Here is a 16,181-nt window from a genome sequence, read left to right as displayed (position 1 = left end):
TTTGTCACATACACATGGTTAGCAGATGTTAATGCGAGTGTAGCGAAATGCTTGTGCTTCTAGTTCCGACAATGCAGTAATAACCAACGAGGAATCTAACCTAACAATTCCAAAACTACTACCTTATACACACAAGTGTGAAGGGATAATGAATATGTACATAAAGATATATGAATGAGTGATGGTACAGAACGGCATAGGCAAGATGCAGTAGATGGTATCGAGTACAGTATATACATATGAGATGAGTAATGTAGGGTATGTAAACAAAGTGTCATAGTTTAAAGTGGCTAGTGATACATGTTTTACATAAAGATGCAGTAGATGATATAGAGTACAGTATATGAGTAATGTAGGGTATGGAAACATTACCCCTGCCTGGTGATACAAAACCGCGACTCGTGTGAGAGCACTTTTTGCCAGTCCTGTCTGGTCTAGCGACAGTGAGTTTGTGCCCATAGGCGACTTTGTTGCAGGTGATGTCTGGTGAGGACCTTCCTTGCAACAGGCCTACAAGTCCTCAGTGCAGCCTCTCAGCCTATTGTGGACAGTCTGAGCACCGATGGAGGGATTGTGCGTTCCTGGTGTAACTCGGGCTGTTGTTGTTGCCATCCTGTACCTGTCCCGCAGGTGTAATGTTCGGATGTACCGATCCTGTGCAGGTGTTGTTACGCGTGGTCTGCCACTGCGAGGACGATTAGCTGTCCGTCTGGTCTCCCTGTAGCGCTGTCTTAGGCGTCTCACAGTACAGACATTGCAATTTATTGCCCTGGCCACATCTGCAGCATGCCTAAGGCACGTTCACGCAGATGAGCAGGGACCCTGGGCATCTTTCTTTTGGTGTTTTTCCAGTGTCAGTAGACAAGCCTCTTTAGTGTCCTAAGTTTTCATAACTGTGACCTTAATTACCTACCATCTGTAAGCTGTTAGTGTCTTAACAACCGTTCCACAGGTGCATGTTCATTAATTGTTTATGGTTCATTGAACAAGCATGGGAAACAGTGTTTAAACCATTTACAATGAAGATCTGTAAAGTTATTTGGATTTTTACGAATTATCTTTGAAAGACAGGGTTCTGAAAAATGGATGTTTCTTTTCTTTTTTTGCTGAGTTTATGTATCACTGTGGGATTGGATGGGGCAGGAGATTTTTTTTTATTTTATGGTTAGTGCTATCTGAGATTCTTTGGATCAGAGTTGGGGTGACGTCAGAGTTGGGGTGAAATCCCAAAGCGCCATTAATCACTTCCTTTGTGAAATCCTACAAAATGTGTTGCTGCTGCCGCCTTGCGTTTGGTCTCTTCCATCAGCCCCTGTATGAAATGGTATCGGCCGTCGTGTCGACATGGAGTTCCTGGTAAAAGACAACTGTTGTTGTTATTACTTATTTTACAAGTACCACTTTAGCTCAAAATGGACATTTGTGTTCCGTCTATGTTTATCTTAACATTCGTCTCTCTAGCCTTTAAAATGAAGCTGATACATAATGTTGGTTGAATGCATGCAGTCACATGCTTTAATATCACCTGTAATCGATGGAAGTGATTAGTTAGCTAGCTAATGCACTGTAAAAGTGTTTCCAAAAACCGTTGCCAGCTGCATGTCTAACTAACGCTACTGCACCTAGGCACGAATGGAACCCGATGCTATCAGCACTTTGTACCGTGAATATAGTGGGTATCCCACCCCTATTTCTGCCTTCGTGACGGCGAATGACTACATGGCACTATTAAACGGCACGAGTTTCACTTTAATTGCAGGTGAGACACTGCGCATACACATACACACACACACACAATAGAAATGTATAGAGATCGCAACGTTGTAACTGTCCCACTATGGTGTCTGTGAGCCCACCGGTAGCGCCTGAGGCCATCACCATTTTGAAGTCGTCAATTTTCTTCTGCTTCTGAGTTGTTTAACAAACTGAAAGGGCGTTTTTTTTTTTTTAAATTGAACCTTTTATTTAACTAGGCAAGTCAGCGAAGAACAAATTCTTATTTACAATGACTCACTGTAATGTAACCAGAAACAATAAGGGTGTGGGGTTTCTCGCTTCCTCTTAGGTCTCTGCTGCTACCTTAGAGTTACATAGAGGACTCACCTTTGTGTCTGTGCCATAAACCTGGAAGTGTATTTTGTTTTGTTTTTTTTGACTGCACGTACGCTATTATGTTTGCTTGGTTGGAAAAAATAGTTTGAATTACTTTTTTAAATGTATTGATAAAAATAAAAATAAATCATCGTTATTAACCTCTCCTTTGCCTACACCTATCAGAGTGGAGTCAGAGTGAGACCTTCCAGGGAACCAGACTGCACTATGCCCAGCAGTGGACACTGATTCAAAACTACAGTAAAGAGACCGACATAGACATCCAACCACCAAGCCCCTGCAGCCTTTTACACGGCGAGTAAGTAGACAGGCGGGCAGATTAACACTCCCCCACCACTCATTCTCCATCCCAGTGTCTGGTGTTGATGAAGTAATGTGTGTAAGATGTGTGTAGTGTAGGTATATATTTAAAGGTACGATAGGTCCTTCTCTAAGCTGCCATTTTCCATGCTTTCTTCCTTCCTTTCTGCTCAAATAGATTGCTGAGTTCCTATTCCCTGTCTGGAGATCTGAAGGCGGTTGTCAGGGAAACCAGCGGTCAGTTTGCTGGACAACAGTTCCTAGAGGTAAGGATGGAGTGGTCTGGCTGTGTCGGTCATCATTTGGCTAAATTCCTTCACCCATCCGGATACGGTGCATACTGGTTTGCTTGAACTTTTATAGGGTCTGTTCATTTTCAGGTGTGGAGCAACAGCAGCTTAAAAAAGATCATCCATCTCACAGCTCTCAACAAACATGGGAGAGTGTATGAGGATGGTAAAGGCCTTTTCTTGGGTGGTTTTAATGCCTACGGTGCTCTGAGTATTCTGTCCGATGCTAGACATTTTCCACTGTGGACCTAATCAGGGCCATTTGCTTGAATTCATCAGCCAGTCACTCTCTCCATGTCGGTCTGTCTCTTGTTCGCCGTCTGTTTATGTGCAGCTCAGTTTGGCTGCCTGGCCTGGTCTACATGTGAGAGCAGGCTGCTGTATGTAGCTGAGGGGAAAAGGTCTATAGGAGAGTCATACACTTCAGCCTCCAGCCCATCAGCTGGAGAGTCAACAGCAAGACCCTTGGGAAGCCCTTCTGAGAAGGTATCCGAAACACCCTGATCACTCCTCTATTAATTGTCTTTGTATGTTTAGCCATACATTCAGTTGGATGCAGTCTGTGACTTTTGGGTGGTTCTGGAAGTACTCTTTGGATGGCTGCTATGTTGCGTAAACATGATCCAGTGTTTATTTTATTTTCATGGCTTCAACACCCTTCCTTTCCCCTGTTGTGCATCAGGACAGGAGTATGTACTGGGAGGACTGGGGGGAAGGCTTGACCAGTAAAAGTGTCCCAGTGCTGTGTGTGGCCGACGTGGCCAAGGGCACGGTAACAGTGCTGCAGGGTGTCCCTTCACATGTTTCCCCAGGCCAGGTGAGCGCAAACAGGGCCTCACACACACACACACACACACACCCATGAAGGTATTAGCAGAACATCATATGGTATTTGCAACTTCACTGGAAGGATCACTAGTCACATGTCTTGTAATCATGTAAGTCTATGTAATATCATGTTATGCCATGTACAGTAATTGTTGTCATGCTGATTGTCTGTCTGGTTAACACAGGCTCTCTGGGCCCATGATGGTGAGTGTGTGTTTTTTGTGGGCTGGTGGCATGAGCCCTTCAGACTGGGCCTGAGGTTCTGCTCCAATAGGAGGTAAGGAGCAGCCTGTGTAGTCTACCATGTTTACGTCATCTCACTAATCAATATTCCAGAGTAATAGACTGATCAAGAGATGCCCTTGTGTGTTATTTTAGAAAGACTAAAATGAAAACATCTGGTTTCAGGTCAGCTCTGTTTTGTCTGGACCTGGAAGGAAACTGTGGTGAGTATTTTATGTGTTGATTTGTTCATTGTCATGGTAAACAACTTGTTAATTCGCAGTGAATTAACAACAAAGCTTATCTTTGTAACAAAGCCTCAAACCTCCAACCCTTTGTCTATCCTTACAGAGTGTCTGTCTGGGGACACCAGCTCCGTCTCGTCCCCCCGTCTGAGCCCTGATGGACGCTACCTGGTGTACCTGGAGGGACAGGTGTTTGGCCCCCACAGCCAGTGTCTCACCATGCAGCAGGTGAGTCCCCAGCCCAGCCTCCAAACTCCCAGACCCTCAGTCCAGACCCTTCCCCTCCCAGCCTAGCCCCTAGTCCTCAACGTTACCTCCAGACCCCCGCTCCCAGCCTTGCCCCTAGTTCTCAGCGTTACCTCCAGCCCCAGCTCCCAGCCTAGCCCCTAGTCCTCAACGTTACCTCCAGACCCCCGCTCCCAGCCTTGCCCCTAGTTCTCAGCGTTACCTCCAGACCCCCGCTCCCAGCCTAGCCCCTAGTCCTCAACGTTACCTCCAGACCCCCGCTCCCAGCCTTGCCCCTAGTTCTCAGCGTTACCTCCAGACCCCCGCTCCCAGCCTAGCCCCTAGTCCTCAACGTTACCTCCAGACCCCCGCTCCCAGCCCCTTCATGAAGGAACTGTTATCGCCTTATCAGAAAGAAGCAAGGATGGTCTGGAGGTCAGTGGGGAGTGCTGTTTATGCTTCGCTGGTGGTACTCTGCACTATTATACTGTTATATCCGTACCTTCTCTCTGTCCACAGTATGACCTGGAGATGAGGAGTATCTCGTTGCTGGTGGACGTAGTCAATAGGCCAAAGAAAGGTACAGAAATTGAATAACTTTAACGCAACATTTTGAACTTGACATAGAATGGCACCTCATTCCTACTGCACTTTCCATCTCTTGCTTCTCACCCATTTCCTTCCCCGGACCAATCTATCAATCCCTCCCGTTCCTGTGACCTCCCCCTTGTCTGTCCCTAGATGAGTTTGCTGGGCTGTATGAGGCTCTGCCACCTCGTTGCTGGGCGTCAGACAGCCAGAGAGTGGTCTTCAGTAGCGCCCGGAGGAACTGGAGGGTATAGTGTAAACATGCACACAAGCGGACGCAAATAACTTTGTACTCCATGATCTCACTTTCCCATCTCTCCCTCTCTCCCAGGACCTCTTTGTAGTGGACAGGACCACTAGGAGAGTAACCCGCATCTCTGACCGTAAGCTCTCCTCTCCTTCTTTTATATGATTATTAGTATGTTAGGTTTTCATCTCGAGCCTCTCAAACTGAAACTAGTCCGAACTGTAGCAAACCGTTCAATCTTTCTCTCTCCCCTCAGCTGAGAAATTTGGGAGCTGGAAGCTGCTCACCATCCAGAATAACCTGATGGTGGTCCACTGTTCCCATCTGAACGAGGCCCCACGCCTGGTAATACAGTATTGTGGTCATTTGTATATCGCTCCTGTCATTCAGGTTACCACTATACAACGCTCCTGTCATTCAGGTTACCACTATACAACGCTCTGGACATTCAGGTTACCACTATACAGAGCTCTGGACATTCAGGTTACCACTATACAGAGCTCTGGACATTCAGGTTACCACTATACAGAGCTCTGGACATTCAGGTTACCACTAAACAGAGCTCTGGACATTCAGGTTACCACTATACAACGCTCCTGTCATTCAGGTTACCACTATACAACGCTCTGGACATTCAGGTTACCACTATACAACGCTCCTGTCATTCCGGTTACCACTATACAACGCTCTGGACATTCAGGTTACCACTATACAGAGCTCTGGGCATTCAGGTTACGCCTATACAGAGCTCTGGGCATTCAGGTTACGCCTATACAGAGCTCTGGGCATTCAGGTTACGCCTATACAGAGCTCTGGGCATTCAGGTTACACCTATACAGAGCTCTGGGCATTCAGGTTACGCCTATACAGAGCTCTGGGCATTCAGGTTACGCCTATACAGAGCTCTGGGCATTCAGGTTACGCCTATACAGAGCTCTGGGCATTCAGGTTACGCCTATACAGAGCTCTGGGCATTCAGGTTACGCCTATACAGAGCTCTGGGCATTCAGGTTACGCCTATACAGAGCTCTGGGCATTCAGGTTACGCCTATACAGAGCTCTGGGCATTCAGGTTACGCCTATACAGAGCTCTGGGCATTCAGGTTACGCCTATACAGAGCTCTGGGCATTCAGGTTACGCCTATACAGAGCTCTGGGCATTCAGGTTACGCCTATACAGAGCTCTGGGCATTCAGGTTACGCCTATACAACTCTCTGGACATTCAGGTTACCCCTATACAGAGCTCTGGGCATTCAGGTTACGCCTATACAACGCTGTGATCATTTAGGTTACAGTATTTTCCATTAGCACTGGCTGTCGGCTATACAGCCGGTTACACTCATTTTCACCCGGGTACTTTTTCCACTTAAATGAACTATGCTACTTTTTACAATTCACAAGTCTGGTGGAAAGAAAGTCCACAGAGCCCTCTCCCACTAAAATGAATGATATGCATCTTATAGCGTGTGTCAGTAAGTGAGCGATGACAGGGAGACGCTGCTGGTTTGACAGTCTGCTGTCTGTCCCGCCTCTCTACCTCCTGGGTGTGTGTGTTGTGTACGTTGTGCTTGAAGTCTATTTGCACGTCCCAAATAATGTGGTAACGATGAGTCGAAATCCATTTAGTACATTCTTTTCTGGCACATTAACTTATTTTCTCCATGGTGATTTTAGCATGTAAATCTTGGTGGGACAAACTCCCTCCAAGTTTTATTTTTCGGTGCATGTTAGCAAATCCACTACACAACACTAAACAGTACATTAAATTGCACTATAACGGTGACCAACAGTGCCCACAAAACGGCTAAGACCTACATAAAGCTGTCCCAGCTATAGAGCTTTCTTTTCAGCGCCTGAGTGAATCCTTACCACTGCTACACCTGCCTGTCAGCGGAGCCTTGTCTGGCAGCGAAACCCTTTCAGACACATTTGCTGCCTTTAAAAAATAATAGCTGATATGGCTGACTTGATTAAATAAATGTGTCTTGAGATTTCCCAGTTCCGAGTTTCCAGTTGTTTTGAATGCTGCAGAAGTCATGCTGGATTGACAGCACGGCTAATGTATTCAACCTTTTCTGGTCCATCGTGTTCAATGTTTATCCTTTTCAACACCCACTCCACTGAATAGCAGGCTAGTAATTGCTTTGCAACGTTTGCAGTTAGCCACTGATTCCTTCCAAATCACTCATGGTTGAATTAGCGATTTCCAACTTGGTGTGTAATGTTGATGTCCAACGGCCGACGAGCACCGACAAGTTTTGTCATTTCTCTTCATATGACAACGATTTGCCAGTAGATTGTCGACTTAATTCATGACTGCTCGCTAAGATTTTGAATGTATGACGTTGACATGGTCAGTACAATCAAAACTACGGTAGCTATAATGTGATTTGACGTCATTTTATCTGTGGCCAATGACCTTGAGCCTTCTTGGATGGGCACTGCTAATGTAACTCAATGGATGCGTTTCAAACATAAAAGACGCCCTCGTCCACTTACCCTCGCCTTATGCCCTTGGGGGAATCCCTGCTGCCATATTTGTCGTCGGACCAAATGATTAGCCAAGCAAGGGAAGTTTCCAACGTAAGCCCCTCAGCCCTTGTTTTTAATGGAATTTGCGGGTGTGCAATTATGTTCACTTCTGGTCCTGAAACGCCCCATAATTCAGTTCGCGATTATTGTACATCTGCTAAGAAAAGTCAGCCAAAACGTAAAACCTCAAGGTCAATATGGAGTCAACAGTAAGTAAAAACGAATGTAAATCAGTTAGAAATTGTGCTGCTAATACAAACACGTCTCATAAATATGTTTTTGTTTGGTTAGCTTTTGGAAATTGTAGAATAAAAAAATGTTCCTTCAAAGTTCCAGCTAGGCAGGCTAACGCTAGCTATCATACAGTTGGCGTATATTAATAAATATATAGTTAATATAAATAGACATGCACTCATTGACTGTAGCGCATATAAAGCACCCACAAGCCACCTGTGGCTGAAAACACAATCATCGCAGGATGAACGAGTGATGAATTTCTGGTCAAGGGCGGTCCATTTAAAAAATCATTCCTTCCTCTCTCGCCCCTTGCTCTGCAAGTGTATACTCGTCAGAAGTCATGATACGTCATCAGAAGTGTCCACTTAATTTGAGAGCTGAGGAGAAAGGATGCGTCTTTTAAGTGTTTGGAATGCAGCCTATGACAGCACCCAAGGGGCTTGAGTTTTCGAACTCTACCTGTAGATTTTGCCGTGACCTAATGTCCCCGTGAGTGACAGAACACAGCCAATCACGGCGCAACTAGGGAACACATGCTTGTGTGTAACAAAATCGTCATGGAAAGGCATTTAATTTGCTGTATCAAGCAAGAAGGCAGTAACTGCCATCTAGGGTCAAAGATCATGTCAATGTAAATAAAAAATGGCCTCTTAGTAAGACAACCACATCTCCAATGATCTGCCTACAATTAATTTGGCTGGACAATAAAACAAGTCCTTTTGTTTTTTGTTTCACTCTGAGCATTTACTGCTCTGTTGCTTGGTAGGGCAGAACTGTGATTTGATTGACAAACAAGCTTGACTCAAATGTTGTCTAACCTGAGAAAAAGTCAATCTCATATCCTTACCATTTCATAAATCATACAACTACGTTGTACGGCCATAGTATCGCATCGGGACAAGTAAACTAAAGATCTCGTTTTGTATTTTCGATATGAACTCGATCAGGACTTGCCAGACAGTGACGTTAAAGTGAGTGACTTGTCAGTAGTCTACCGAATCGCATCGGTAAGAGCTCATTTGGCTTCATCTTTCGCATACTGGTAGCTTTTTTTGTCTTATCTTGTCTTAATAAAATACCATTTGAAGAACAAACATTGTGGCAATTCATATCTTGCAGTAAAATTCTTTAATCTCGAAGACTGGATAAATGTTTTATAAAGGTTTCTTTGCTTACTTAAAAAAAAAAAACTAGTCCTGATCATCTAAGCCTAGACGATATTTAATAAAAACTAGTCCTGATCATTTAAGCCTAGATGATATTTAATAAAAACTAACAATACAGTGGATTCATACATTTCAGTCATTTTAATTTTAGACACAATACCAGAAAAAAATCTAATTTAGGAGTTAAACTCAAAGTATTCAATCATTTGATTATTTCGGCTGGAATCAAGGCATTGGATTGTATTAGAGGCCACCAAAATGGAGCTTGTTTCCCAGAAAATGATTAACCGCCTGGGTGATCCCACCTGGTTACTTTTTTTATATTTGGTTAGCTACTCCATGTGCTTGTGGGAAACACTGAGGTTACCCCTATACCACACTGTGGTCCTTTAGGTTACCCCTATAACTCACTGTGGTCCTTTAGGTTACCCCTATAACACACTGTGGTCCTTTAGGTTACCCCTATACCACACTGTGGTCCTTTAGGTTACCCCTATAACTCACTGTGGTCCTTTAGGTTACCCCTATACCACACTGTGGTCCTTTAGGTTACCCCTATAACTCACACTGGTCCTTTAGGTTACCCCTATACCACACTGTGGTCCTTTAGGTTACCCCTATAACTCACACTGGTCCTTTAGGTTACCCCTATACCACACTGGTCCTTTAGGTTACCCCTATACCACACTGGTCCTTTAGGTTACCCCTATACCACACTGTGGTCCTTTAGGTTACCCCTATACCACACTGGTCCTTTAGGTTACCCCTATACCACACTGTGGTCCTTTAGGTTACCCCTATACCACACTGGTCCTTTAGGTTACCCCTATACCACACTGGTCCTTTAGGTTACCCCTATAACACACTGTGGTCCTTTAGGTTACCCCTATACCACACTGTGGTCCTTTAGGTTACCCCTATAACTCACTGTGGTCCTTTAGGTTACCCCTATACCACACTGTGGTCCTTTAGGTTACCCCTATAACTCACACTGGTCCTTTAGGTTACCCCTATACCACACTGGTCCTTTAGGTTACCCCTATACCACACTGGTCCTTTAGGTTACCCCTATACCACACTGTGGTCCTTTAGGTTACCCCTATACCACACTGGTCCTTTAGGTTACCCCTATACCACACTGTGGTCCTTTAGGTTACCCCTATACCACACTGGTCCTTTAGGTTACCCCTATACCACACTGGTCCTTTAGGTTACCCCTATACCACACTGGTCCTTTAGGTTACCCCTATAACACACTGTGGTCCTTTAGGTTACCCCTATAACACACTGTGGTCCTTTAGGTTACCCCTATACCACACTGTGGTCCTTTAGGTTACCCCTATACCACACTGGTCCTTTAGGTTACCCCTATACCACACTGTGGTCCTTTAGGTTACCCCTATACCACACTGGTCCTTTAGGTTACCCCTATAACACACTGTGGTCCTTTAGGTTACCCCTATACCACACTGGTCCTTTAGGTTACCCCTATACCACACTGTGGTCCTTTAGGTTACCCCTATAACACACTGTGGTCCTTTAGGTTACCCCTATACCACACTGTGGTCCTTTAGGTTACCCCTATACCACACTGGTCCTTTAGGTTACCCCTATACCACACTGTGGTCCTTTAGGTTACCTGGTCATATCCCATCATGTACAGTTGCAGTACATTATCATATACGCATTGTGTAATTGCAGGCAGTGGCTTTTCTTCCGTTGGCCGGGGGGGAGGGGGAGGTGTCCTGGGACCCTCTAGGTGAGTCGTGTCTACGTGGCGCCATCGTCAATGTTCTGGACATCATCCCTACGCCCCAGGAGGAGAACCCAGAGTACTGTGAGTCAGTCAATGGTGGTTTAGAACTTGTCTGGTTGCCATAACTATGTCCTCGAGAAAAAAACTAATAATGTTAAGTTGTGTGTCTCTTATGCAGCTGGCCTAGACTTCGGTGCCCTGCTGGTTACGTCAAACCACCTTCCGTCACGCACCAAGGTCCCTCTGGTGGTGTTTATCCATGGTGAGAGAAACCTCTGGACAATCTAGATCCTGGGCCCATATTCATAAAGTGTCTCGTAGTAGGAGCGCTGGTCTAGGATCAAATCTTTGCTGTATATTTAATTTGTATAAAAACTGATCCTAGATCGGCATTCTTATTCTGAGACACTTTTATGTATATGGGAACCGATCTATGAAAGAGCTCACGGCGGACTCACTGAAGCTTATTTGTGTTCTTTCCCAGGCGGGCCGCACTCCCAGTTCTTTGCAGAGTGGAATGTCACTACAGCAGTCCTGGTCAAACTGGGCTTTGCTGTACTCATGGGTAAGATAGTGGACTTCCTCCTTGGCTCAGACCCACACACTGGTATCCACTGATAGAATATTGTTTCTCTCTCTCTGTGTTGTAGTGAATTACCGGGGTTCCACTGGCTTTGGCCAGGACAGCATCCTCTCTCTGGCCGGTAACATTGGGAGCCAGGACGTCAAGGATGTGCAGGTACCGAGTGAGCTCTCAGCTGAAAATATCTACAGCCAGAGCCTTCAATACAACTGTGTTTCTCAACCCATGGTGCTAGTCAGGTTGCTAATTTGTATTCTAACTCAATACTACTAACACATCTTGTGCAACTAACCTCAACCTAACTATCATTCCCAGAGGGCTGTACTAACTGCCCTTGCTGACCAAACTGCTGAGAAGCTCTTAACCCTTGACCCTGATAAAGTGGTGGTGATGGGTGGGTCCCACGGGGGCTTCCTGGCCTGCCACCTGATTGGCCAGTACCCAGACTTCTACAAGGCGTGTGCCGTCAGGAACCCAGTCATCAACGCTGCCACCTTACTGGGAACCAGTGACATCGTGGACTGGTGAGACTTGACACTCTCTGTCCCTGTCTGGAGAGTGGAGACTGTAAAACACTAATTAAAGTGCACTAGTTGGGGGATGGAAAGTGTGTGCACTGCATATTTAAGACTGTGTTTGCATAGTAATTGTATTTTTTTAAATGGTTATTTTTACAATGTGATTAATTGGTTGGTTGATGGATAGTTGTCCTTTGTCTCCCTCTACCTTTCTCAGGCGTTACTCTTGTGTGGGGCTGCAGTACTCTTATGACCAGCTGCCCACCCCAGAAGCTCTCACCACCATGCTCCAGAAATCCCCCATATCCTACGCACCTCAGGTTTGATGTTCATGCACACAAATACAAGCACGCTCCCTTATAAGCTGTCAATGAAACAAGCATATCATTTGGTTTCCTCTGTCTGTGTCCAGATCAAGTCCCCAGTGCTCCTGATGCTGGGGGGTAAAGACAGGAGAGTGTCCCCTCACCAAGGTTTGGAGCTGTACCGCTCTCTGAAGAGTAGGGGCTCCCCCGTCAGGTGACAACCGCTTGTTATATTATCCACCATCCTGCCCACATGAAAAAATAACTACAGATTACTATAGAATACCACAGTACTTACTATAGAATTTGGCTCAAACGCATTAAGAAGGAAAGAAATTCCCCATAGAACTTTTAACAAGGCACACCTGTTAATTGAAATGCATTCCGGGTGACTACCTCATGAAGCTGGTTGAGAGAATGCTAAGAGTGTAAAGCTGGCATCTAGGCAAAGGGTGGCTACTCTTAAGAATCTCAAATATAAAATATATTTTGATTTAACACTTTTTTTGGTTACTATATGATTTCATAGTTTTGATGTCTTCACTAGTCTATAATGTAGTAAAAATAAAGAAACCCTTGAATGAGTGTGTCCAAACTTTAGACTGGTACTGTAGATGAGAACTCTCTTGGTACATAGTATGGTCTGCAGCTTATCATGAGGTATTTGATCTCAGGTGACCCAAAAACTTGAGACTTCCTTAAAATGAGTTTGTGCACCAGCTATTGTTGACACTCCTCCTACCCCTCTCAGCTTACCCGACGCTGCCTTTTGATCTTGCCAGTGAGGTCTATTGTCCTTGTTCAGCCAAGACTCCTCGACTTATAGGATATTGCAGTTCTTCAGGTCCCGTTGATAGGATAGTCACCCACAGAGCTTGTCTAGTTTGTTCTCTAGTGATTGTACGTTCGCCAACAAAACAGACGGCAATGGCGGTCTAGATGTAGGCTGACATAGGGGTCAACAACCAGAGCTGCCGACTCGTTGAAGTAGAAATCTATATCCGAATCGAGGTTAGTGATTGCTGTTCTGATGTCCAGAAGCTGTTTTCTGTCACAGGAAATGACGTCGGAAACATTATGTACAAATGAAGTTTAAGCTCAGTGGAGGAAAAATCCACACAAAATAGCAGAATTTGGTCAGGAGCCTGTAAGACGGCAGCTATGCAGCGCCGTCCTAGTTTAGCAATGTTATTAGACGGTTCGTTGACCTGTGAACTCTGGGCCGTGTTTGTTAGGTACCCGACGGAAGCAAAACAAACTGAAACAGGGCGGGACTACCTGAACTTGTCCAATAAGACATTTGTTGTTTTTGTGTTCCTACATTGGCTGCTCATAAATACAAGTGTGCTTCCCCCCCTTGCAGGTTGCTTTGGTTTGCGGAGGACGCCCACTCTCTGGCTCGTGTGGACACTCAGGCTGACTGCTTTCTCAACGTGGTGCTTTGGTTCCAGCAGCACCTCCACCTGCACTGAGCCTCTACTGGTATGACTGGGGACACACACAAAGAACTGTGGAATTAAGACAGCCACACGTGTGTGTACTGCACTCCCTTTGTACATTTCAGTTGTTACCAGGTTCTTCTGGTGTTGGTTTTCTATGGTTGCATCATGTTACGCCAGCAATAAATGTTTTGTTGAAAAATGACATCCTTTTGCGTTGATTGTAAATTGTGCACAACCTTCCGTGAGCTCCATGACGCAATGGATGATTTACTGAACTGCAGATGTGAGATTCCTGTGGAGTTGTCTGGAAAGCATCCAAAACACCAGTGTTGGGGAGGCTTCTCTAAAAATCTAGTTTGCCATGCTACCCATTACTTCACACTGGAAGACGTTAAGCTATACTGAAGCGAGACATAGCTGATTTAACTGTTTTTAATTCCAAGCACAGATGGGACCCTTGGAACTGAATTTACTTAGGCATTAATCATGCAAAGACATTTCTTTATTGTGACATGGCGTCAGTGAGATTCAAACCTATGATCTTCTGTTTCCTATCCATGGAATTAGTCTACTGCACAACCAGAATGGAGATGGCGTGTCATGGTTTTTTAAAACTCATACGAGGCTGTTCATTTGTCTAATCAAACAAACCCCATTTCAAAGGAAACAAACACACATTAAGATTAGGTGTAGCCAATTAGTCGGCACAGCCAACACACCTGAACGTTACTAAAGTTTCCTTGTGGATTTTATGGGAAGTTTTCTTAATGTTCTTGGACTTTACATAGAACCATGAGAACGTTCCTATAACATGACCTAAAATGTGACCTTGTTTGAACTTTTAAGGAACGTTCTATTAAAGTAATTACAAATTATTTTGTAAAGTCCCTTAAATGTGCTGAGAATGTTCAAAAGCCAAGCAACTATCCTGCACCATTCCCAGAAAGTTGTGGGAAGGTTGTGTGCAAATAAACCACGTTCTCACCAAGCGCTAAGAAACCTATGGTTCTCAGAATGTTATGTGCTAGCTGGTTAGTTCACTGCATCCAAATTACTTTGTGTTCATATGAAAATTGGAAATGTCATAGACTACAAATTGCAAGACTGATCACTTTGTGGTCGTATGTTAAAATAATGTCATTTATTCTATTAAACACTGTTTCAAGTGAGAATTAGGCAGGTCAGTAACACTTTACTTGACACTCGGTGTCATAACAGCTGATATAACTTGTCATATGACCAATATGTTTACACCTGGTGTGACATATTGTATTGTGGCTTTTACTGACACCTAAATGTCAATCCACATTCATTCAAATTAGTTTTCTCCCTGCCAATAAGTTTCTTTTCATTTGAAAGTTTGTTAAATCCTTTGTCATAATCCTGATTTTTTTTTTCTCTCATATTTTAATTCAGCTTGTAGGAAATTAACTTTGACACTTTTGTGAAGCATATTGACCATCCCGTGTCACTTGACTTGGACTAAGAAAATACACTTTATGACACTGTCAAGAAGCCTTGTGACCATCAGAATCATATAAGCCTGATAGGCCTATCAAGGTACATGCCCTCTATCAGACGTCAGTCAAAAATAGTCTTGTCCTACTCCTGCATTCATCCTGGTCATCAGCAACCGAGCTTTAGGGTAGGTGCATGTCTGACAATTTACAATTTAATATAGTCAAATTAAAAAAATTACGTAATGCTTTGCCTTGTGTGGTAGGTTTTGTGAGTTTGAGACAACAGGCCTGACACGCAATATATGGCACAGCCGGTCTAAATGTGTCATGACCGTGTTATAACAGCTTATGACAAGTTATGTCTGCAGTTATGACTGTAAAAGTGTTATGACTCTAGGTGTCAAGTAAAGTGTTACCGGTAGGTCTGATGCCGAAAAAGAAACAACATTTTTGCTTATTTTATTTTTGTGGAAAAAAATTGGTTAGCTTCGGTAGTTAGCAACACCACTACATGGCACAACAAATAATTAACTACTGAATTTAGTTCCCTACTCCCCAACACTGCAAAACACCATAGTCAACTGCAGACAAAAACACTTACCTGCCATGTTCAGACAACACTCACTCCCACAAGGGAACAATGGCACCTCTACAGATAACATAACATACACAGGGGACAACCACACCTTCATAGATACCATCCACACTCGGTATGAAGGTAGAACTGACGATCTCTCCATGGTAAAGTAGTCTTTTTCAGGCAGATGGTGTAGAATCCAATACTTCAGCCCTCCTTTGGTGAGATTGAAACAACCCAAAATGTGAGAGAGAATCTGAGGATAGGGGGGAAAAAATGCAGTTTCAAAAATGTACTCCTGTTTTAAATTTTCCTCATGACAAATTTATTTGAATATGAATGTTTGTTACTGTAGGGCTAAAACAGCAATACCTCTAGATTACTATAATTTATGATGGGTTGAACCCAAGCCGCCATCGCTTAACCATATTTCATGGTCATCTGTAAACATGTGGTTCTAGTTAATCTGATGTATCCAACCGGATCTCAATTTACCATCCTGTGGAGTGCAGTGCAGTTCTGGTATCCACCACCAGAGAGCAGTAGT

At 44.2% G+C, this 16,181-nt stretch overlaps 1 protein-coding gene across 1 annotated transcript; it reads left to right on the top strand.

The window, feature by feature from the left end:
* The first annotated feature begins 1,226 nt into the window (after positions 1-1,226).
* Positions 1,227-13,799, top strand: zgc:136971 (S9 family peptidase). The gene is made up of 22 exons (XM_021615682.2): positions 1,227-1,356; positions 1,627-1,759; positions 2,278-2,410; positions 2,591-2,678; positions 2,793-2,868; positions 3,037-3,188; positions 3,385-3,519; positions 3,716-3,807; positions 3,939-3,976; positions 4,104-4,225; positions 4,742-4,802; positions 4,964-5,058; positions 5,142-5,193; positions 5,314-5,402; positions 10,695-10,830; positions 10,928-11,011; positions 11,234-11,314; positions 11,400-11,488; positions 11,648-11,856; positions 12,068-12,170; positions 12,263-12,369; positions 13,519-13,799. Exons 1-22 carry the CDS (start codon positions 1,345-1,347, stop codon positions 13,625-13,627), a joined length of 2,196 nt encoding a protein of 731 aa, XP_021471357.1. The 5' UTR covers positions 1,227-1,344; the 3' UTR covers positions 13,628-13,799.
* The last annotated feature ends 2,382 nt before the right edge of the window (positions 13,800-16,181 follow it).

This window comes from Oncorhynchus mykiss, chromosome 9 (assembly GCF_013265735.2).
Source record: "Oncorhynchus mykiss isolate Arlee chromosome 9, USDA_OmykA_1.1, whole genome shotgun sequence".
Classification (NCBI taxonomy): Eukaryota; Metazoa; Chordata; class Actinopteri; order Salmoniformes; family Salmonidae; genus Oncorhynchus; species Oncorhynchus mykiss.
This window is presented reverse-complemented; position numbering and strand designations above follow the sequence as displayed.

What these genes read in the sequence shown, in the direction of transcription:
- zgc:136971 (XM_021615682.2), top strand. An exon ending in GAGTTTCACTTTAATTGCAG is followed by an intron (nt 1,760 to 2,277) that starts GTGAGACACTGC and finishes TACACCTATCAG; the next exon opens with AGTGGAGTCAGAGTGAGACC. An exon ending in AGTCAATAGGCCAAAGAAAG is followed by an intron (nt 4,803 to 4,963) that starts GTACAGAAATTG and finishes GTCTGTCCCTAG; the next exon opens with ATGAGTTTGCTGGGCTGTAT.